The sequence below is a fragment of the Callithrix jacchus genome, chromosome 14 (assembly GCF_049354715.1).
Source record: "Callithrix jacchus isolate 240 chromosome 14, calJac240_pri, whole genome shotgun sequence".
In the NCBI taxonomy this organism is placed as follows: domain Eukaryota; kingdom Metazoa; phylum Chordata; class Mammalia; order Primates; family Cebidae; genus Callithrix; species Callithrix jacchus.
In genome coordinates this window covers 39,132,985-39,155,106 of record NC_133515.1, presented here as the reverse complement: position 1 = coordinate 39,155,106, position 22,122 = coordinate 39,132,985, and the positions used below count along the sequence as shown (strand labels likewise).

The 22,122-nt window shown below is 44.6% G+C and overlaps 1 protein-coding gene across 6 annotated transcripts in view; it reads left to right on the top strand.

Annotated features, from left to right (window-relative positions):
- TET3 (tet methylcytosine dioxygenase 3) overlaps positions 1-22,122 on the top strand; it is a 119,395-nt gene that overhangs the window by 54,537 nt on the left and 42,736 nt on the right. For all 6 annotated transcript variants that reach the window (XM_035272217.3, XM_035272220.3, XM_035272219.3 and 3 more), the window contains one exon: positions 4,615-6,748. In XM_035272217.3, coding sequence (XP_035128108.1) covers positions 4,615-6,748 — 2,134 coding nt within the window. The remainder of the gene's footprint in view (positions 1-4,614; positions 6,749-22,122) is intronic.

The following is a 22,122-nucleotide window of genomic DNA, read 5'->3' as shown; positions in this document are numbered from 1 at the left end:
ACAAGTGAATGAAGTGATAATTAGTTCAAGCAATTAATAAGTAATTCCTGACCCCAGCCTTGGTTTCAAGAAGGCAGTGTGGAGTGGGAAAGCTGGGGGTGAATTGGAGTAGTTGTATTCTGTGTAAGCAGCAGCCTGCTCAGTTAGAGACGGATTTGCCCGTAGAAGCATGGACCTTCAAGAAAATCGGGTTTCATGTGGAATTTGATTTTCGAATGTTGGGAAAACAAAAACATTAACACTGGCTGAGTGCAGTGGCTCACGCCTATAATTCCAGCACTTTGGGAGGCCGAAGCGGATGGATCCCAAGGTCAGGAGATCAAGACCATCCTGGCCAACATGGTGAAATCTCGTCTCTACTAAAATACAAAAAACTAGCGGGGCATCGTGGTGCGTGCCTGTAGTCCCTTTCTCAGACTGAGACAGGAGACTCACTTGAACCCAGGAGGCGGAGGTTGCAGTGAGCTGAGATTGCACCATTGCACTCCAGCCTGGGCAACAGAGCGAGATTCCATCTCAAAAAACAAACAAACAAACAAACAAACAAAAAAACACAAAACAAAACATTAACACCATATAGGCAACTAAAACAATCTTGGGGCAGATTTGGCCCGAAGCTCTTGGCTTTGTGACCTCAGCCACAGTATCTCCTCATCTGCTGGTCCAGTGACCCCATGACTCAAAGCACTAAGATTGTTTGGATGTTGGTAGGTTAATGGCCGCCTGTGGAACCTGACTCCTTGTGGTTCTTACCTGAGCTGTTCTTAAATGCAGCAGACTGTGAGCCAGGAAGGACGCTTCTCTTTCTCTTGCCTGTTGGCCCCATCTCCTGCTGGCAGGTTTCCTCTGGCATCACTGACAAGTGTTGAGAAAGGTGTCACTGGGATCCTTTGGTTGGGAAATGGGAATTTAGAGTTTCTTAAGATCTCCCCATCCATGCTGGCTTCACTTACCTCTTATCTGTGTCTAGTTTCCTTTTTCCTCTTTTTGGTCCAAGAAGCATTTTCCTTCCCAGGGAATTCAGAGGCACAAGAGCCATCCTAGCCCTTCGTTGTTCTTATTCACACACCAAAAATAACTTTTTGAATCCCTTTTACTTGTCCTGACCGTTTTGGGGAAGCCTCTGCTCATGTAGCATTAGTCTTCCTGACACTTTCATAAATCCATGCTACTCTCTGGTGTTTCTTCTTGGCTATGTATGCTCCCTCCATCTTTTATGCAGGCGCATGTAAGATTTGACCACTTCAGACTGTAGAGCCTCGTGAGCCACATTCATTTAGGCTTCTAAGAAAGAACAGAGTGCTGGGTGATCCACCACATTCCTAGACTTCTGAAAGGCAGTCTTCCACTGGGGTGAGGGAAAGGCTGTTATATTCCATGGCCGGTGGGGATGGCAGGGCCTTCATTTGCCTGAGTGTTGCTGCTCCAGCTATGGGCAGGAAGCACAGGAGTCATTGAGATTTGGACCCTGCCTGGCAGGAGCCACCATCTAGTGGGGGAGGGAGGCAGCTGCTTGAACAAATAACAGTAGAGACATGTGATAAGTACTAATAGACATGCCCTGAGAACCTGGGGAAGGAGCCACAGATAATTCTGTGAAGTAGGTAGGGAAGGAGGTGACACTGAGCTGATACTTGAAGGATAAGCCAGAGAGGCCGCTCTAAGACGCTGAGAAGGGCATTCCAGGCAATGAGAACTGCGTGTACAAAGTCTGATGACGTCAGAGAACATGGCCTGTTAGAAAAGCATGAGGGTCTTTTGTGGCCAGAATGGGGGCAGGGAGGAGGATGAGGCAGGAACTACAGGCCGGGGCCTCTGCCAACCCCCCATGGAGCTCATCCCAAACCCTAGTTTCCCACCACACTTAGGAGCTCATGATGGTCTTGTCTGACAGTTTTAGGAGTGGCATCATCTTAGCCACCTATCTAAAACACTTTGAGGCCAGACACAGTGTCTCACACCTATAATCCCGACATTTTAGCAGGCTAAGTCAAGAGGATCATTTGAGGCCAGAAGTTAGAGATCAGCCTGGGGCAACATAGCAAGACTCTGGCTCTTAAAAAAAAAAAAAAATTTAGCTGGGCATGGTACATGAATGAAGTCTCAGCTACTTGATAGACTGAGGTGGGAGGATTGCTTGAGTCCAGGAGTTCAAGGCTACAGTGAACTATGATCATGCCACTGAACTCTGGCCTGGGTGAGAGTGTATCTCTAAAATAAATAAATAAAACACTTTGTGTTCTACCTGAAGGACTGATTTCTTTTTTAGCTTTTTATTTTTACAGAATTTAAAAATGTGTAGAAAAATAGCAGGCATCATACTTGGGACTCCCACATACCTCAAATTTGTAGGTTTTGCCTTATTTACTTATTTTGTCTATATATACGTATTTTTTACCTTTGCATATAGTTTTTTTTCTGAACCATTTGAGATTGAGTACACAATGTTCCTCAACTTATGACTGAGTTACATCCCAATAAACTAATCATAAATTGAAAGTATTGTAAGTCAAAAATGGGCATTTTAGCCAAGTGTGTTCCTGTAATCCCAGCACGTTGAGAGGCTGAGACGGGCAGATAACCTGAGGTCAGGAGTTTGAGACCAGCCTGGCTAATTCAGTGAAACCCCATCTCTACAAAAATACAAAAATTAGCTGGGCGTGGTGGCAGGCGCCTGTAATCTCAGCTACTTGGGAGGCCGAGGCAGGAGAATCGCTAGAACCTGGGAGACGGAGGTTGCAGTGAGCCGGGATGGCGCCACTGCCCTCCAGCCTAGGTGGCAGAGCCAGACTCCATCTCAAAAAACAAACAAACAAAATGGGCATTTTATAGACATGATGAGATTTTAAAATATAGCACAATATCCAGAAAGCCCTAACAGTGTGGACACTGTGGAGCCTCAGTTGTTTACCTTGGTGATTGCATGGTTGACCCAGGCCTCGGGCTCGCTGCCACTGCCCAGCGTCGCAAAAGTATCACTAGCCTCAGAAAAGATTAAAATTCAAAGTATGGTTTCTATTGAATGCATGTCACAAAGTCAGAATCTTAAGTGGAACCATTGTAAGTTGGGGACTGTCTGTACTGTCCCTTTACTTGTAAATACTTCAGTGTGTGTATCTTGAGAACAAGGGCACTCTCTTACATAGCTCATTGTCTAATGATCCAAGTCAAGATTAGGAATGACAGAATATTATCTTACCCACATTCATATTCACATTTCATGAGTTGTCCCAAGTGAAAATAGCGGTGTTTTTCCCCAGTCTAAGGTCTGACCCATGAACACGCATTTAGCTGTTCTTTTTGGTCTGTGTAAGTTAGAAGAGATTATTTTTCTTGACTTAGAAATTTTTTGAAGAGAACAACCCAGGTACTTTCTAGAACACCCTTTAATTTGGGTTTATCTGATGTTTCCTCATTATTAGATTCAGGTTATATGTTTTGGCAGGAGTTCTGTGTGAGTAGTAGTAAGTCATTTGCAATGTCTTACATCAAGAGGCATATGGTGTTGGTTTGTCTTAGGATTGGTGATGATAACTTTGTCATTTGGGTTAAGGTGGTGTCTACCGGATCTGTCCACTACAGTTACTATTGTACTCATGTAATTTTCAAGGAGATGCTTTGAGACCATGCATACCTCCTGTACCTTTATCAAGCTTTCACCTGCGGCCACTGATGACTTTCTAAATCCCTCAATTATTCTGTATTTTCTCTTAGCATTCTGTAGTAAGGAAGAGCTTTCCTCTCCTCAGGGATGGGTCTGCAAACTCAATTTCACATCTTTGTATTCACTTTGAACTTGCTGGGCTGGGTCCTCCTGGCCCTCTTCCTCTCATCCTCCTCCTTTGGCGTGCTTTTGTGGGCATGAGATATATAGTGGTCATTCCTGGGCTCAGGGAGAGGCTTGGATCCTTCTCTAAGCAGCAACTTGCTTGTCTTTGGCATGACCGACCTGGCATGGGGCTAACTGCATGCTGTGTCAGATCATCAGTGTTTCCCTCAGGCCTGGGGCCGTGTGTGGGAATGTGGTCTGTTGCCAGCTTTCCATGCTCAGCCTGGGCTTAAGTGAGGACAGTTTTAGGGGGAGAAAAGAGCCATGGGTTCCCACTAGGAAGCCATGGCTGACCCTGGTCTAGGCTGAATTTGTTAATCAAAGTTCCTCTTTCCCTACCCAGACGAACCCACACTCCATGCTTAGAGCACATGTATACACACAGGCTTGGGTTGGATTTCTTTTCATCTTGACAAAAAACAAAATAAAGTCTTAGTGTGACTTTAGTCATTGTGAATTAAGGATCTTTTTGTGTCCCTGGTTTTAGGAGAGCCTGAGTCGTGTGATTGATCTGAGGCTCTGAAAGTTTCTGAGCAACATTAAGAATGTCACATTAGGATCTTCTCTTTAAAAGTATCTTAAAGATCTTTTTATTTCTGCTGGTGGAGCTTGCTAGGGAACCAGAGACACAGGAAGATGAACTGGAGGCTCAAGAAGTACCAGAGAGAGGATATGTGAGAAAAGTTGGGGGTCAGATGTGATTCCTGAGTGGTATGAAGCAGGGAAATGCTTTTCAAATAGTGTGGTTCATTTTTTTCCTTTTTCCCCCCTCTCTCTCTCTTTAGACAGGCTCAGAGCTCAGCCCAGTTGATGGACCTGTTCCAGGTCAGATGGACTCAGGGCCAGTGTACCATGGGGACTCACGGCAGCTAAGCGCCTCAGGGGTGCCGGTCAATGGTGCTAGAGAACCCGCTGGACCCAGTCTACTGGGGACTGGGGGTCCTTGGCGGGTAGACCAAAAGCCCGACTGGGAGGCTGCCCCAGGCCCAGCTCATACTGCTCGCCTGGAAGATGCCCACGATCTGGTGGCCTTTTCGGCTGTGGCCGAAGCTGTATCCTCTTATGGGGTCCTTAGCACCCGGCTCTATGAAACCTTCAACCGTGAGATGAGTCGTGAGGCTGGGAACAACAGCAGGGGACCCCGGCCAGGGCCCGAGGGCTGCTCTGCTGGCAGCGAAGACCTTGACACTCTGCAGACGGCCTTGGCCCTTGCACGGCATGGCATGAAACCACCCAACTGCAACTGCGATGGCCCAGAATGCCCTGACTACCTCGAGTGGCTGGAGGGGAAGATCAAGTCTGTGGTCATGGAAGGAGGGGAGGAGCGGCCCAGGCTCCCAGGGCCTCTGCCTCCTGGTGAGGCCGGCCTCCCAGCACCAAGCACCAGGCCACTCCTCAGCTCTGAGGTGCCCCAGATCTCTCCCCCAGAGGGCCTGCCCCTGTCCCAGAGCGCCCTAAGCATTGCCAAGGAAAAAAACATCAGCTTGCAGACCGCCATTGCCATCGAGGCCCTCACACAGCTCTCCTCCACCCTCCCGCAGCCTTCTCATTCCACCCCCCAGGCTTCCTGCCCGCTTCCTGAGGCCTTGTCACCTCCTGCCCCTTTCAGATCTCCCCAGTCTTACCTCCGGACTCCCTCGTGGCCTGTGGTTCCCCCTGAAGAGCACTCATCTTTTGCTCCTGATAGCTCTGCCTTCCCTCCAGCAACTCCTAGAACTGAGTTCCCTGAAGCCTGGGGCACCGACACCCCTCCAGCAACACCCCGGAGCTCCTGGCCCATGCCTCGCCCAAGCCCCGACCCCATGGCTGAACTGGAGCAGTTGTTAGGCAGTGCCAGTGATTACATCCAGTCAGTATTCAAGCGGCCTGAGGCCCTGCCTACCAAGCCCAAGGTCAAGGTAGAGGCACCCTCTTCCTCCCCAGCCCCGGCCCCATCCCCCGTACTTCAGAGGGAGGCTCCCATGCCATCCTCGGAGCCTGACACCCATCAGAAGGCCCAGACCGCCCTGCAGCAGCACCTCCACCACAAGCGTAGCCTCTTCCTAGAACAGGCGCACGACACCTCCTTCTCTGCTCCTTCGGAGCCTTCTGCTCCTGGCTGGTGGCCCCCACCAAGCTCACCTGCCCCACGGCTTCCAGACAGACCACCCAAGGAGAAGAAGAAGAAGCTCCCAACACCAGCTGGAGGTCCCGTGGGAACGGAGAAAGCTGCCCCTGGGATCAAGCCTAGTGTCCGAAAACCCATTCAGATCAAGAAATCCAGGCCCCGGGAAGCACAGCCCCTCTTCCCACCTGTCCGGCAGATTGTCCTAGAAGGGCTCAGGTCCCCGGTCTCTGAGGAAGCACAGGCTCATCCAGCGGCCTCTCTGCCTGCCTCACAGGGCTCTGCTGTGCCCCTGCCCCCAGAACCTTCTCTTGCGCTATTTGCACCTAGTCCCTCCAGGGACAGCCTGCTGCCCCCTACTCAGGAAATGAGGTCCCCCAGCCCCATGACAACCTTGCAGCCAGGCTCCACCGGCCCTCTTCCCCCTGCCGATGACAAGCTGGAAGAGCTTATCCGGCAGTTTGAGGCTGAATTTGGAGATAGCTTTGGGCTTCCCGGCCCCCCTTCTGTGCCCATTCAGGACCCCGAGAACCAGCAAACATGTCTCCCAGCCCCTGAGAGCCCTTTTGCCACCCGTTCCCCCAAGCAAATCAAGATTGAGTCTTCAGGGGCTGTGACTGTACTCTCAACCACCTGCTTCCATTCAGAAGAGGGGGGCCAGGAGGCCACACCCACCAAGGCTGAGAACCCACTCACACCTACCCTCAGTGGCTTCTTGGAGTCACCTCTTAAGTACCTGGACACACCCACCAAGAGTCTGCTGGACACACCTGCCAAGAGAGCCCAGGCCGAGTTTCCCACCTGCGATTGCGTCGGTAAGTCTGCCTGGGTATCAGGGAAGGGCAGAGAAAGGGCTGTGGCCTGGTGAGCTACGTTTTCTAGGCTCTGTCTTTCATTTGGCAAACATTTATTGTGTGCCAACTGCCGCACCGAATTCTGGGAACACAGAAATGAGCTCATAGCCTAGTGGAAAAGACGTTGGAAGAAACCGACGTGATACATTGGGGTATGCCATGTTGGTAGAGGTGGGCATAGGTGCTCTGATACACAAATGGAGGCGAAGGCATAATAGAGGCCTTCCTGTAGGAGGTAGTGCTTGTGCTGGGCCCTGCAGAGCCATCAGGTAGAAAGGACACATTCTAAGAAGAGGGACAGCTTGGGCAACAGCTTAGTGGCTATGAGGGAGTGAGACTTACTTGGACTCTTCTTGGTCATGCAGGAGCAAAAGGGATTGGGTATATGTGGGGATGAACAAAAGGTGGCTTGGTGGGTGGGGAGGATGGTCGGGGGCCAGATTATATAGGGCCCAGGGAGCCAAGGCCAAGCGTTTGACTTGACCCCATAGGTAGTAGTGAGCTCCTGAGGATTTTAAAGCAAGGAATGCCCTGTCATCTCGTGCATTTGAAAGACTTCTGGCTTGTGGTGGGGAGGAAAGCTTTGAGGGTTGAGGAGGCATAGCTGTTAAGAAAGCTGTTGTCATGAGCCAGGCAAGAAATGACAAGGGCCTGGCATGAAAAAGCTGGTGGCAGAGGGAGGGGTTGGAAGGTCTCTGGAGGAAGGCTTGTGGGAGGAGGGGATGAGACATTGCAGGCCTCTGCCTGGGATGGTGGTGTTCACTGAGAACATGGATTGGGAGGACAGGAAGTGAGTTCCCTTTGGACGAGCTGCATCTGAAGGGGCCAGGAGACCAGGTCAGGGTCTGAGTTACACGTTTGGACATAGTTAGCATGCAAGTCATGGTTGAAACTGTGCTGTGCATAAGCGCGCGCTAAGGAGTTGAGTCAACTTCAGAGTCTTGGCTTCTGGAATGAGAGAAGGGTGCAGGCTGCTGAGGAACACTCTCCTCTAAGTGTGCTGTCTCTGGGTGGTCCCTGAGGCAGTGGTAAGCTCCAGGTCCACTTGGTTCCCACGCTCTGTTTATGGAGTGTTCTGTAAAAGATATGTACGTTTCAGATGTTGACAGAAAACACGGTGATGCCGGCGATTAGCATATTGAATTCTTGTCTTTTTATGATACACAGAGGGGTCTTGGGAAAAGGCTGTCTTCCCTACTTGTGAAAATATGTAAATATCAAGTAAGTCATGGACTTGTTGGGATGTTGTCTCCCTGTCAGTGAGGAGGAGCTGGGCTGTTCTGCCTGCTACAGCCACCCCCTGGGGTATGAGGCAGAGGGGTGGGTGACAAGGAGTCACGTGCAGAAGGAAAAGCTGGCCCCAGGGCTCCTATCTGGTGGTGAACCGATATGCTGCCAGGCACTCACAGACATGCTCCGAGATAGTGGTTCCCATTGGCCCGGTCCATTCTTAGATATGACTAGTAGTGACATGACTTCCAGGGCCCTCTTAGCAGCATACAGGGGAAACTTATTCTGATCATGGGGTCCACCCACCCTTTTCTCCGTGTGTGTATGTGTCTGTCCCATCTGCCTGTGTTTAGCACCTCCTTTCTCCTTCTACAGTGTGGGAAATTTTCTTACCTAGTGTTTTAAGACATAGTTGATCCTTAGTAAATATTTTAATTGTTGAATTTAATTATATGGATATCATGTGTGGTCAAACTAGTTTTTAAATTTGCATCCCAACTCTGTCACTTAACTAGCTGGGAGTGCTTGGGCATTTTACATAACCCATCAGGGTTTCTGCTTCCTCATATGTAAAATGAAAATGATAATAGTACCTACCTCACAGCAGCTGTTGTGAGGATGAAATTAGTTACTGTGTGTAAAGCACTTAGAGCTGTGTTGGCACAAGAGTGCCGGCTGTCATCAGGCCTATCAAGTTCAATAAGGCAAGAAAAGTAAAACCGTACCTTTGTGAAAGAAATAAAAGTTGGCTGTTTCTTTATCATTTATTAATTACCTAGCCATGTATAACTACCAGTAAGGATAAAATTAAGAGAAGTGGTTCGTCACTGAAGGACTTTGTGGTTTAGTTTGTTTTTTGTTTTTGTTTTTTTTTAGACAGGGTCTCACTCTGTTGCCCGGGTTGGAATGCAGTGGCACAATCTCTGCTCACTGCAGCCTCTACTTCTTGGGCTCAAGCTATCTTCCCACCTCAATCTCCTGAGTAGCTGGAATTACAGGCGCATACCACCATACTTGGCTAATTTAAAAATATTTTTTTAGAGATGAAGTCTCACTGTGTTGCCCAGGCTTGTCTCCAACGATCCTCTCTTCTCAGCCTCGCCAAGTGCTGGGATTATAGTCATGAACCACTGTGCCCAGGCTATGGTTTACTTAAGAAAAAAAAAAAAAATAAAGTATTTAGTTACCCACTCAACCAGTGTGTGCTGAGTGCCTTTTACCTCCGAGGCCCATGCTGTTGTCTGGAAGTGGCAAAATTGTAGGAGCGCCCTGTAGCTCCAGGCTGGGTTGTCATCATGGTAGGTCATGTTTTATCTAGGAAACTTGTTTAGAGCTGGGTTTTGAAAACTGTAGTGAACACAGATGGGGAGAGGCGAAAAGGCTCTTCAGACTGAGGAGTACATAAGCACAGTCTTGGGGCAGAAAGAGCAAGCTTGCAGGGGATGGGGCAGAAGGAGCAAGACTGCAAGGGTGACCCGAAACCTCTGTTCTCCTGCATTCCTTGGACCTGAGGAGCTCCCACAAGAGAGGATACGTCTTTGCTTGAAGGCAGGAAGCAAAAGTGCAAGCATCTGTCAGAGTCAGAGAAACCAGACCTCCAGAAACTGGGAGGTAACAACAGTTTGTGTTGTTAAATTAGAGGAAAATACTTAGGTGAAAACAGCAGAAACAAATTATAAACAATCTTCTCAGTTAAGTTTTAAAAATGGAAAAGAGACTAGGAGAAAATATATCAACAGTGGATTGTCTCTATGGTCAGAGTATGGGGATGATATTTCCCTTATGTGTTTTCTGCATTTTCTACAATAAAATTTGTATTTTATAACCAAGAAATATATGTGAAAGTGCATGCTAACAGGAGCATGGAAGGTGGATTGGCAGAGAATGATAACCCCTGTGTCAGGAGACCTGCTAGGAAGCTGTTGAGAGTACTAGTACTTACAAAGCACCTGCTCTGGTCCAGGCACCCTGCCAAGTACTTTATAGTCACCACCTCACTTAATCCTCATAGCAGCTATATGAGGTAAGTATTGTCAGTGGCTCCATTTTAGTCATGAGGAAACAGAAATTGGATTAAGTAATTTACCAAGACCATACAAACTAGTGAAAGTGAGATTAGAACCTGGGCATTTGGACTCTTAACCACCATACCATATTGTGATCAAAATTGGTCAGTTGAGAAACAAGTCCTCACTAAAACAATGGTAGTAGAATGAAGACAGCCAACGGAAAGATTTGCTCTGAATCCGTTTCTGGAAGACCTGAGGTTCGTGTTAGGAAAACCCATTCTGTTTTCCAGAATCGTCTAGCCAGATGCTTCTCACTCTGTTGCCCAGGCTGGGAGGGAGTGGCACCATCTCGGCTCTCTGCAACCTCTGCCTCCTGGGTTCAAGCAATTCTCATGACTCAGCCTCCCTAGTAGCTTGGATTACAGGCACGAGCCACCCGACCTGGCTAACTTTTTATGTTTTAGTAGACACGGGGTTTCACCATGATGCCCAGGCTGGTCTCAAACTCCTGAGTTCAGGCAGTCTTCCTGCCTCAGCCTCCCAAAGTGGTAGGATTACAGGCGTGAGCCACTGTGCCTAAACAGGCGCTTCTTTGTTTGGTATGGTAGAATTTCTTTGTATTCAGGCTCAGAACAAGGCTTAGAAATCAAAGTACTCACTCTGGGATTACAATGGGACAATCCCATATTCCAGAAACTTATTCGCTCACCAGTAGTAGATAGAGAGTTGCAGATTAATATAAGGAAGAATTTTCCACAGAAGTGGAAGTAAAATATGGAGACTCCATGAAGTCACCCAGTAACTGATAACAGAATATGGGAACAACTTCATAAAAGCATACAAGTTCTTAGAGCAAAACAAACCAACCAATCTCTCAAGTTATTTGGTAATTTTGCCAAATAAGCAATTTAGCCAATATGGGCATCACCACATAACCAAAGTCCCCAACCACCTTATATAAAAATGATGGGTTTCCGAAGGTCTGGATAGGACTCATATGTATTTTTTAATCTGAATCTTGAAGTACTAGAATTAAAGGCACCCCTTAAAGCTTCAAAGAAGTAAATTTATAAGCTATGAAAGGAAATGCCATTATCTAAAAGGTAGTATGATGTTTATAGGTTTGAGAATATTTAACAAAAGTTGAATTTCTATATTGAATTACTGCAGGTGACTTGCAGTTGTGGATATATTTCTAATATTTAAAAATGTACATTGGAGATCTGCCCCCCCCCCGCCCCCAACCTCCTATAACACCATTGTCAGAAGCAGGACAAGGAGCTATAGAAACTGTTGTTCCCTACGCCTTTGTATATTTTCTCTATTTTCAGTGACAGGGAAATTCCCAGGAGGAGCCAGTTTAGGACAGAGAATGAATCCAAATGACTTTTTTAGTGGGCAAAGCATCCTTTGAGATCATCTAGTCACTGTCTTAGAGATGAGGAAGCCGTCTGTGTTAGTTTGTAAGTGTTGTCCTGATGTCTCCAAGGAGCAGCCAACAGGAAGCTACAGAGACTAAACCACAGCAAAAGCAGGAGGTTAGGAGGTGTAGATTTTAGTGGTAGCCTTCATAGAAATATGTTGTATTTTTAACCAGTTGATTGTTATTTTTTGCCCTGAAGAAGTGGCCACGGGGAAAATATCTCCTTTGCCTGGAGCATGGTGAAAGTCTGGGTGAGGGAGAGTGGTATTGTCCAGCGAATGTGGCTGATGGCGTGTCCATCGGGGAACTTCAGATGGGACATAGTCCTGAATGGAGGACACAAAGTTATTTCTTTACAATCATGTAAGGTCTATTTTCTACAGATTTTGTTTTTCTGAGAATTTATCACATAAATCCCCTGCCCCACTGCATTCGTTTTGAGATGAAGAGAAACTTCATCTCTTTTAAATATTTTTTGAGACAATGACTGTTTAGACACCATATAAGGGATGGGGAATCTGATGGTGAGTAGGAGGGTATCAGAACTTCCTGCAGGAGATGATGTCTGAGTTTTAAAGGATTAATAGAAGTTTAATAGAGGAACAGGGAGAAGGGACCTGAAGTTTATGCAGATGAAAGGCATGTGGAAAGCCACATGAAGATGCGGAATATGAGAGAACGTGGGGAAATACAGGTCATTCTGGTGCGACGGGTGTGGAGGATAAAAGATTGGGAGTGGCTAGAGAGGAGAGTTTCAGGAGAAGAGGGGATGATACCAAAGCCAGAGAAACCAGTTTGCAGGCTCAGATGTAGTTCAGGCAGGAAATAATGGGCGTCTGAACTATAAGAGTGACCTTGAGTAGGAAGGAGGAGGGGAGAGGGGGGAGATAAAGAGTAAGAGAAGAATTAACTGCTCCCAGTGACTGGTTAGATGTAGAAGTAAGGGAGGAGGAGCAGTCACAGGTGACTCCTGAGGTTCCAGGCTGGGCGACCAGGTTGATGGTGCTGCCTTTCACTGAGATTAGAAATACCGGGAGGGCAGCAAGTCTGGGTACCTGGCCTTTGAGATGGCTGTGGGATCTGGCAGTGTGTCTCTAGTCGGATCTGTGAACTGGTGGTTCTTTGGTACTTGAAATGTTCCGTTCTAATCATTTGACCAGGCTGACTGTATAGATTAAAAAGAAGCCTGAGGCCAGAAGCAGTGGCTTCTGCCTGTAATCCCAGCACTTTGGGAGGCCGAGGTGGGAGATCAAGACCAGGCTGGCTAACACGATGAGACCCTGTTTCTACTAAAAATACAAAAAATTAGCCTGGCATGGTAGCATGTACCTGTAGTCCCAGCTATTCAGGAGGCTGAGTCAGGAGAATCACTTGAACCTGGGAGGCAGAGGTTGCAGTGAGCCGAGACCATACCACTGCACTCCAGTCTGGGCAACGGAGCTAGATTCCATCTCAAAAAAAAAAAAAAGCCCGAGAATGGAGGATACCACCATCTAGGGGAGAGGAGCTCAAACAGGAGGCTTCGAAGAAAGTGTGGAAAAGATGTCGGAAGAAATTGAGGAGAGAGTAGGTTAGAGAATCAATGGATAGTTTCAAGGTTGGGAGGGCTAACAGCATCAGAAAAGAAGGGTCAGGATTTAATGCCAGGTTCTTTGTTGTCTTACATTTTTGTTCTGTGTGCACCAGTCTTTGCAATTAAATCCCAGGTTTCTTAAGAAAAGGGATTACTTTTTTTTTTTGAGACAGAATCTTGCTCTGTCACCCAGGCTGGAGTGCAGTGGTGTGCTCACAGCTTATTGCAGCCCTGACCTCCTAGGCTTGAGCAATCTTCCTGCCTCAGCCTCCCAAGTAGCCAGGACTACAGGCATGCACCACAATGCCTGGCTAATTTTTTAAATTTTTTGTAGAAGAGGTAGGGTCTTGCCATGTTGCTCAAGCTAGTCTCGAACTCCTGGGCTCAAGCAGTCCACCTATCTTGGCCCCTCATAGTGCTGGGATTCCAGGAGTGAGCCAATGTGCCTGGCCACCTGTTGTATTTATTTTATAAAGCATCTAGATTGGTGCTAAACATGTGGCAAGTACCTTCGTATTTTTTTGTCTACCGATCAGCCCTATTCTACCTCTATATTTATATTCTGTGAAGGTGTCAAATGGGTTTAGGAATGAACTCCTTACCTTTCATCTTTGTCGTCGTGAATGTACCCATTATTATAAAGACACAGCATGCTGTACATGGTTTCACAGGCAGCTAACCTGAGATTTTAGTGTTAAAAAATTCATCTAGCCCACCTGATCCAGAGTAGGGCCTAACATTCTGCTTGCCCGTGGCTGTGGATTTGTGACTATCAGGAGGCATCATGCTAGCAGTCATTGACTGTCATTAAAGTGGAATCTAATTAGCTATATAATCTTAAGCTCTTCATCTTTAAATCCACTAAAATTATATCAGGAAACTGAGTCTTTGGTTTGAATGTTTTTGTTTCCTCAAACTCATGTTGAAACTTAATCCCCAAAAGGCAGTATTGAGGGGAGTGGCTTTTAAGAGGTGATTGGGTGATGCAGGCTCTACCCTAATGAATGGATTAATTCATTCATGGATTAATGGGTTAATGGATTAACAGGTTAACTTGGGAGTGGGACTGGTGGCTCTATTCAGAAGGGGAAGAGAGACGTGAGCTAGCACACCCAGCCCCTCACCATGTGCCCTGCACTACCTGAGACTCTGCAGAGTCCCTGTCAACACAAAGGCCCTCACCAGATGTGGCCTCTTGACTTTGGACTTCTCAGACTCCAGGAATGTAAGAGATAGATTCCTTTCCTTTATAAATTACCCAGTTTCAGGTATTCTGTTATAAACAATAGAAAATAGACTAAGAAACTGAGGCAGTTATATAGGATTGTTTGCAAAGAGTAGATAGGTACAAATGGAACCTTTGTGTGAACTTGACATCTGTACATTAATTGTATACTGTCTCTGTATACCAGTGTCATAAAAAAGAAATGCCTCAGCTGTGCTCCATGTATATTCCTGGCCATTGGTTCCCCACTGGAAAAGTGTGGATGCCTTAGTCTGTGTGTAGAGTGTGCAAAGGTGGAAGGTTGTTTTAGAAATTAAGCATCTCTCTCTCTGTTAGGTAGTAATGAGTGGTTTCTTGTGTTAAGTGTCTCTTGCTGATAGCAGAAAGGATATATTCATTCTCTCCCCAGCCTAGAGCAGAAATGGAACAGAACATATTTTTCTATTTTAATGAGTATAGAATTAAGTGCACAGGGTTAAGAAAAACACCTGAAGCCATATAACCAGCATTTTCTCAAAAATTGGATTTTACTCTCCTGAGCTCTCCCCCAGAGCTTTCCACCATGTATTTTAGAACAAAAGAAAGAAAGAAAAGAAAAAAACACTTCTCTCAGTGATCAAAACAAGACATAAAATAGATTTTTCTTTAAGAGGAGTTGAGTCATTTCCCACTGATGGCACTTTGCCTTTATGGAGAAGGGAGAAATATTACCCTGGGGACTACAAGGAAAAATGGTGACTTAACAGCAAGATGGTAAAATACTCCTTTCCTGAAACCTGTGAAGGAACCAAAAGCAATAAAAATAGAGGAGACAGTTTCATCAACTGAAATTTGGGAATAGCCCCAATCTTCAACCACAAATTCCAATGTCTGTCTGCCACTTTGAGATCAAAGTGAATTAAAATAAAGGATGACACTGGGTACCCAACTCCCAGTGTTGGGAAGAATAACAGAGGGACCCCACAACTTGGAGAAACGGACTAGAAGATGGGAGACCACCATCTAGAAGCATGCTCTCTGGAAAGGAGGGAATGCAGGCAGAGCATGTTCCCCATTTGTTCTGAAGGGGATAAGGTCTGGGCTGAGGATGATGGGCTAGAGAGATAGGAAATCACATCCTAAGAGCTGGCTTTATAGCTGAGGGCCAACAGTACCGAAAGGGCTCTTGTGCAAAGAAAAAATATTTGCTGAACCACCAAACAAAAATCCTGCCAACTGTAAGGCTTTATTTTAACTTGATGTCTTATCAGAGTGACCAGCTCATTCCCTTTCGAGGGAATGAACCAAAATCCTAGAGTGTCTTTCCCCATCAGGACAGAGTACAACCCAACCCTCAACATACACATAAAAATTTATAGGCATTGGCTCCAACAGACATGAGTGCCTGGAGATGAAATTTCCCAGTCGCAGCTGTCCACAGACAGCCCAGTTCTCCTATTACCTCTCAGACTGCTGAACTTTCAAACTAGTGACTGAAACCTCTGCAGCATTCAGTTATCTAGCTGAATTTTTAAGGGAAGAATTTGAGCAGTGTCCAGGTAAATATGAGTAAAGAAATACATACAAGATGGAGAAAAGAAAAAAATAGAAAAAGGAGTAAGGAAATTTTGCCCACTCTATTTTTGGGCAAATGAGTATAGGCCAGTGGCTTTCAATGGGAGGCTTACTGTTCCTCTCCCCCAGGGGACATTTGGCAATATCCGAGCACATTTTTGGTCGTCACAAGTGGTGTCTAGAAGCTAGGAATGCTGCTAAGCCTCCTATAACACACGGAATAACCCCTACAATAAAGAACTAAGTGATCCAAAATATCAGTTCTGCCAAGAGGGAGAGACTAGAGATCAACTTCTCTTGTCAGAATATTGATTAGCAAACAAAGTCAACACGGTAGCCAAATTCTGTAGGAAAAGTGGAGGGATTCGTATAACATTTAATATGAAAATTTATAATTCTTTGTATATTTTCATTAGTGTTAACAAGCTTCATTGCTAACAGATACTTAAGCTAAAGAAAAGAAAAATGAGAAAATACAGGAATTGTTTAAACCACTGACTTATGTCTTCAGAGAAGTTGAAAAAAAATTCACTATGAAATAAAAAATGAAAGATGAGGTGCTAAGTTATAAAGGAGTCATAAGAGTTATGGATTAAATTCCAGAAGAACCATGCCATTACAAAGCACTTAAAAGTGCATTGAGAAGCTACAAAAGGCAGAATCGGAGTTAACAGAAAAAGCAGATCTGTGAGGAAGAGGCATGGTCTTGAAAGATCACCCTAAAACAGGAGAAAATACAGAAATGAACAGTGTCTCTGTGACGTGCAGCAAGGGAGGTAGAAGAGAGGTACACATTCATCCTGGGGAATCTTGAGAACACTCAGTCTTCCTGGCGAAGAGTGTGGAGCAAACTGAACAAACATGAGTCAAAGGTAGAATAAAAAACATTTCTGAGGGGAAAAAGTGTTATGATAAGAAGTTATCATGTCCCAGTAAAAATGAGGAAAAACAGATGAATAACAATGCTGATTAACTTACTGAATTTCAAGGGTGAAGAATCCCCTACAAATTAATTTAAAAAAAAAGTTGGTCACATATATTAGGTTTTTGTAAACAAGTGGTTTTTCTTTTTGTTGCTTTTTTAAAAGCATTTTTTAAAAAACATTTCGTATTGAAATACACCTAGAGATCACAAGCGCACAACTCAGTACAGTTTTATAAAAGACACACACTCATGTAAACAGCAGAACAGAATTTTACCAGCACCTTAGAAGCCTCTGGAGTCCACCCCTCCAGGCGCATGCCACCCAGTCCATTAAAGCATAGGCTGGCAGCCTGCAGACCAAACCTGGCCCACATTCATGAATAAAAGTGGTTTTTATGTTTTTAAATGGTTGGGAAAAAAAGTCAAAGAATAAAATTTCGTGACTCATGAAAATTACATGAAATCCAAATATCAGAGTCTGTAAAGTTTTATGAAAACATGGCCATGCTCATTTGTTGATCTGTGGTCTGTAGCCACTTTTGCACTACAACAGCAGAGTTGAGTAGTTGCCCCTGAGATTGCTGAGCCTAAGATGTTTACTGTTGGTGCTTAACAGAGTAAGTTTGCTAACCCCTGTCCTAAGGTAACTATTCTGTTCTAACTTCTTGCCACGCTGATCACTTTTGCCTGTTGTGAACTTTATGCAATGGAATCATGCATATATATATATATATATATATATGTGCTCTTTCATATTCTGGCTTTTGCTCAATGATGTGTTTGTGAGATTCGTCTATATTATCTGTTTCTTGTTTTTTAAAATTTTATTTTTTTTTGAGACAGTGTCTCTCTCTGTTCCCCAAGCTGGAGTGTAGTAGCACAATCTCGGCTTACTGCCACCTTCACCTTCCCGGTACAAGTGATTCTCCTGGCTCCACCATGCCTGGCTAACTTTTGTATTCTTTTAGTAGAGCCAGGGTTTTGCCATGTTGGCCAGGCTGGTCTTGAACTCCTGATCTCAGGTGATCCGCCCTCCTTGGCCTCCCAAAGTGCTGGGATTACAGGTGTAATCTGCACTGGTCCTATTTATTTTTAGAGAGACAGGATGTCACTGTTGCCCAGGCTGGAGTACAGTGATGTGATCATAGCTCACTGCAACCACGAACTCCTTGGCTTAAGCGATCGTCACCCCTCCCAAGTAGCTGGGACTACAGGCACATGCCACGGTGCCTGGCTAAGTTTTAAATTACTTTTTAGAGATGGTGTCTCGCTTTGTTGCCCAGGCTAGTCTCCCACCTTGGCCTCCCAGAGTGCTGGGATTACAGGTGTGAGCCACTGTGCCTGGCCATGTGTTACCTGTATGTATATACATTTGTTATCTGCCCCTGTCATTCATTCTCATAGCTGTGCAGTATTCCATTTTTTGAATACACCACAATTTATCCAGTAGGTGGCTGATGGTCTTTTGGGTTGTTTCCAACTTGGGGTTATTATGAATCATGCTGATATTAAGATATTCTTATACTTGTCTCTTGATGCATTTATGTATACATGTATATACTTAAGTATTTACCTAGGACTGAAATTAGGTGTGTTCAGCTTTAGTAGGTACCACTGGTCTTCGAAAGTGTTACAGTTTAAGCTCCCATCAGCATTGCTCCGCATTCTCATCAGCAGATGGTGCCATCAGTCTTTGCCATTGTTGTAGACGTATAATAGTATCTCACTGTGGTTTTAATTTGAATTTCCCTAATGCCTAATGAGGGTGAGCAGTTTTTCATATAGCCTCTTTTGTACAGTTCCTGCTCAAGTCATTTCTGTTCAAGTTCCTGTTCAAGCCCATTTCTCTGTTGTGTTTCTTTTTCTTATTGAGTGATAAGAGTTCTTTATTTTGGGTATATGGGTCCTTTGTTAGATATATGCATTGCAGTTCTCAGAGTAGAGTATTGAGATTAAAAAGTTTGATCCAAGTTTGACCCACTTAAGTCACCATCCATGTGTAAAGTCTTCATAAAAACATTTTCAAATATGCAAGAACTCGAATTTTCTAGAGATGAATCAAAATAGTAATAGATGGGGAAGTTGTGGTATGGAGAAGCTGGCAATGAACACTAAATCTGTTCAAATGTAAAGTCTGACTGACAGTTATTTTTCTAAAACAAAAGATATTAAACTCTGTTTAAAATATGTTAAACATCTTAACATGTAACAGAGGGAAATATGTTCCTGAGGATACTGGTGAAAAGCAGAAGTAAAGGAAGAGGTGGGAGAAAGTATAGAGGTGCTAACTTTTCTCTTTAGAAGTACCGTTAGCATTTCTAAAAACTTATTATAGATTTTCCAGATTACCAGGGATGGTGCTGGTGGGAGAAATAGAAAATACAAAATCTGCAGCAAAAGAAGACAAGGAAGCATTAAACACTGAAAACATAAAATGCCAGAAATATGTTACAGCAACGAATGTAAGTAGAGTAAGGTTACCTATTGAATTTAAGATGAATAGCATTAAACCGCACCAAGAAGATTAGTAAACCTTGTTTTGCGTGAAAAAAAAGAGAACCATATACTGAAAGGTCTGGTTGGTTAGGTTAAGGTGAAACTTTTTTTTTTTTTGCGACAGAGTGTTGCTCTGCCACCCAGGCTGGAGTACAGTGGCACGATGGCTCACTGCAGCCTCTGCCTCCTGGTTCAAGTGATTCTCCTGCCTTGGCCTCCTGAGTAGCTGGGATTACAAGTGTGTACCACCATCCCAGCTGATTTTTGTATTTTTAGTAGATACGGAGTTTCATCATGTTGACCAGGCTGGTCTTGAACTCCTGACCTTAAGTGATCCATCCACCTCAACTTCTCAGAGTGTTGGGATAACAGGCCTGAGCTACAATGTCTGGCCTGAACACTTTTTTTTTTTAATGGAGTATGCCAGGCTTTTCCTATAAAATTGCATTCAGAAGTCTCATTGTCCCACTGTTGGTGAAGCTGAGATTAAGGTGATAAGAGCAAGAACCAGGTCTTGCCATTGTAAGGTTGTTTTCCCCTTTGTGTACAGCAAGTAATTGGTGATGCAGTACTTCACCACCATGTGATTATCCAGCTTTCCATCAGTTCTTTAGTCATTTCATGTCTACTGATGATCCTTATGTAAGCTAATTTTTCATTAGGGATTGCAAACTGATTATATTCTAATTCTATCCATTCGACCTGAAAGATATGCTCAGTGAAATAGTTCAGTCGCAGAAGGACAAATGCTGCATGATTCCACTTATGTGAGTTTTTGTAAAATAGACTTATAGAAGTAGAAGATAGAAAGTGATTGCTTAGGGATGAGGGAGGGGAAATGAGTTGTTTAGTGGGTATAAAGTTACAGTTACGCAAGATGAGTAAGTTTGAGAGATCTGCTGTACAACACAGTAACCATATGGTACTGTGCACTTAAAAGTTTAAGAGGGCAAATCTGGCCCTGAGCAATACCTCCTTCTGCAATCCCAGCACTTTGGGAGGCCTCCTTCGAACCCAGGAGTTTGAGACCAGCCTGGGCAACAAAGTCCATCTCTATAGGCAAAAAAAATAGGTAAGTAAAATAGATTCTAAAAGAAGGGTAGATCTTAGCTTAATAGTTTTTACCAAAAAAAGTGCTGTTCTTCATTTCTTTTTTTGAGACGGAGTTTCGCTCTTGTTTACCCAGGCTGGAGTGCATTGGCGTGATCTCGGCTCACCGCAACCTCCACCTCCTGGGTTCAGGCAATTCTCCTACCTCAGCCTCCTGAGTAGCTGGGATTACAGGCACGCGCCACAGTGCCCAGCTAATTTTTTGTATTTTTAGTGGAGACGGGGTTTCACCATGCTGACCAGTATGGTCTCGATCTCTTGACCTCGTGATCCACCCACCTCGGGCTCCCAAAGTGCTGGGATTACAGGCGTGAGCCACAGCGCCCGGCCCTCTTCATTTCATTACTAAGTAAGAAAGCCAGGATAAATGCATAATTTTCGCCTTAGTTACCAATTGTCAGAATATAAGAGTTGGCTTAAGGCTGGGCATGGTGGCTCATGCCTGTAATCCCAGCACTTTGGGAGGCTGAAGCAGGTGGATCACCTGAGGTCAGGAGTTCATGACCAGCCTGGCGAATGTAGTGAAACCCCGTCTCTACTAAAAATACAAAAATTAGCCGGGCATGGTAGTGGGTGCCTGTAATCCCAGCTACTCAGGAGCCTGAGGCAGGAGAATCACTCAGACCCAGGAGTTGGAGTTTGCAGTGAGCCAAGATCGTGCCACTGCACTCCAACTTGGGCAACAGAGCGAGACTTTATCTCAAAAAAAAAAAAGAATTGGCTTAATATCACATTTCATCTGTTGGAAGAAGTATGAGTATATGTGTGTATATACTTCTTTAAAAACATCTCAAAGCTCTCTGAAGTCTGGATATACCTTATAATCAATGGTGTCTTATACTGGTTGTTGGCCAGGCAGCAATTATGGCATCCACATATACATATGAATTTGGTCATAGCATTTCATATTTTTATCTGGTTGAGTTATGAATATTGTTAGTATTATGTGTTAAGATTAAATACTGTTTAAATTGTCTTCAAAAAGAGTACAGTGTGATTCAGTATTGAAACAAAGTTATTGTGTGTACAAACATGGAAACTAAGCTTCTGAGCATTTTTATTTTTTATTTTTTTGAGACAAGGTTTTACTCTGTCTCCCAGACTGGAATGCAGTGGTGTGATCCCCACTCACTACAAACTCTGCTTCCCAGGGTCGAGTGATCCTCCTACCTCAGCCACTTGAGTAGCTGGGGCTACAAAGGCTCGTGCCACCACACCTCCCTAATCTTTTCATTTTTTTTTTTTTTTTTGGTAGAAGTGAGGTTTCACCATGTTGCCCAGGCTGAGCTCAAGCAATCTGCCCACCTCAGCCTCCCAAAGTGCTGGGATTACAGGTATGAGTCACTGTACCTGACCCAGATTTTATTTCGCTAAATATATTGAAACTTTTTTTGGAGATTTGTAAAAGTTTGAAAAAACAAGCAAAATGCATAGCCTAGAAATACTGAAAAAAAATTCTTAATAAATGGTATGTTACAAATGCATAAAATATGTGTAGATACTAGTCTATCTGTTAATCAGCTGTTATCAGTAAGACTTCCAGTCACAGTAGGCTATTAGTGAAGTTTCAGGGAAGTCAAAAGATACATGCAGATTTTCAACCACGCTGGGGGTTGGTGCTCCTGACCTCCTTGTTCAAGAGTCAACTGTATTCTTACAGCATGCAACTCATTTACTGTATTTAGCTTACATTTTTCTTTTTATGTATATATAGTGATAGATAGATCCATCCAAGCAAGTCTGAACGCTTTTTCAATGAGTATGAGATAAAAAGCGAAAGTGATGTGTGT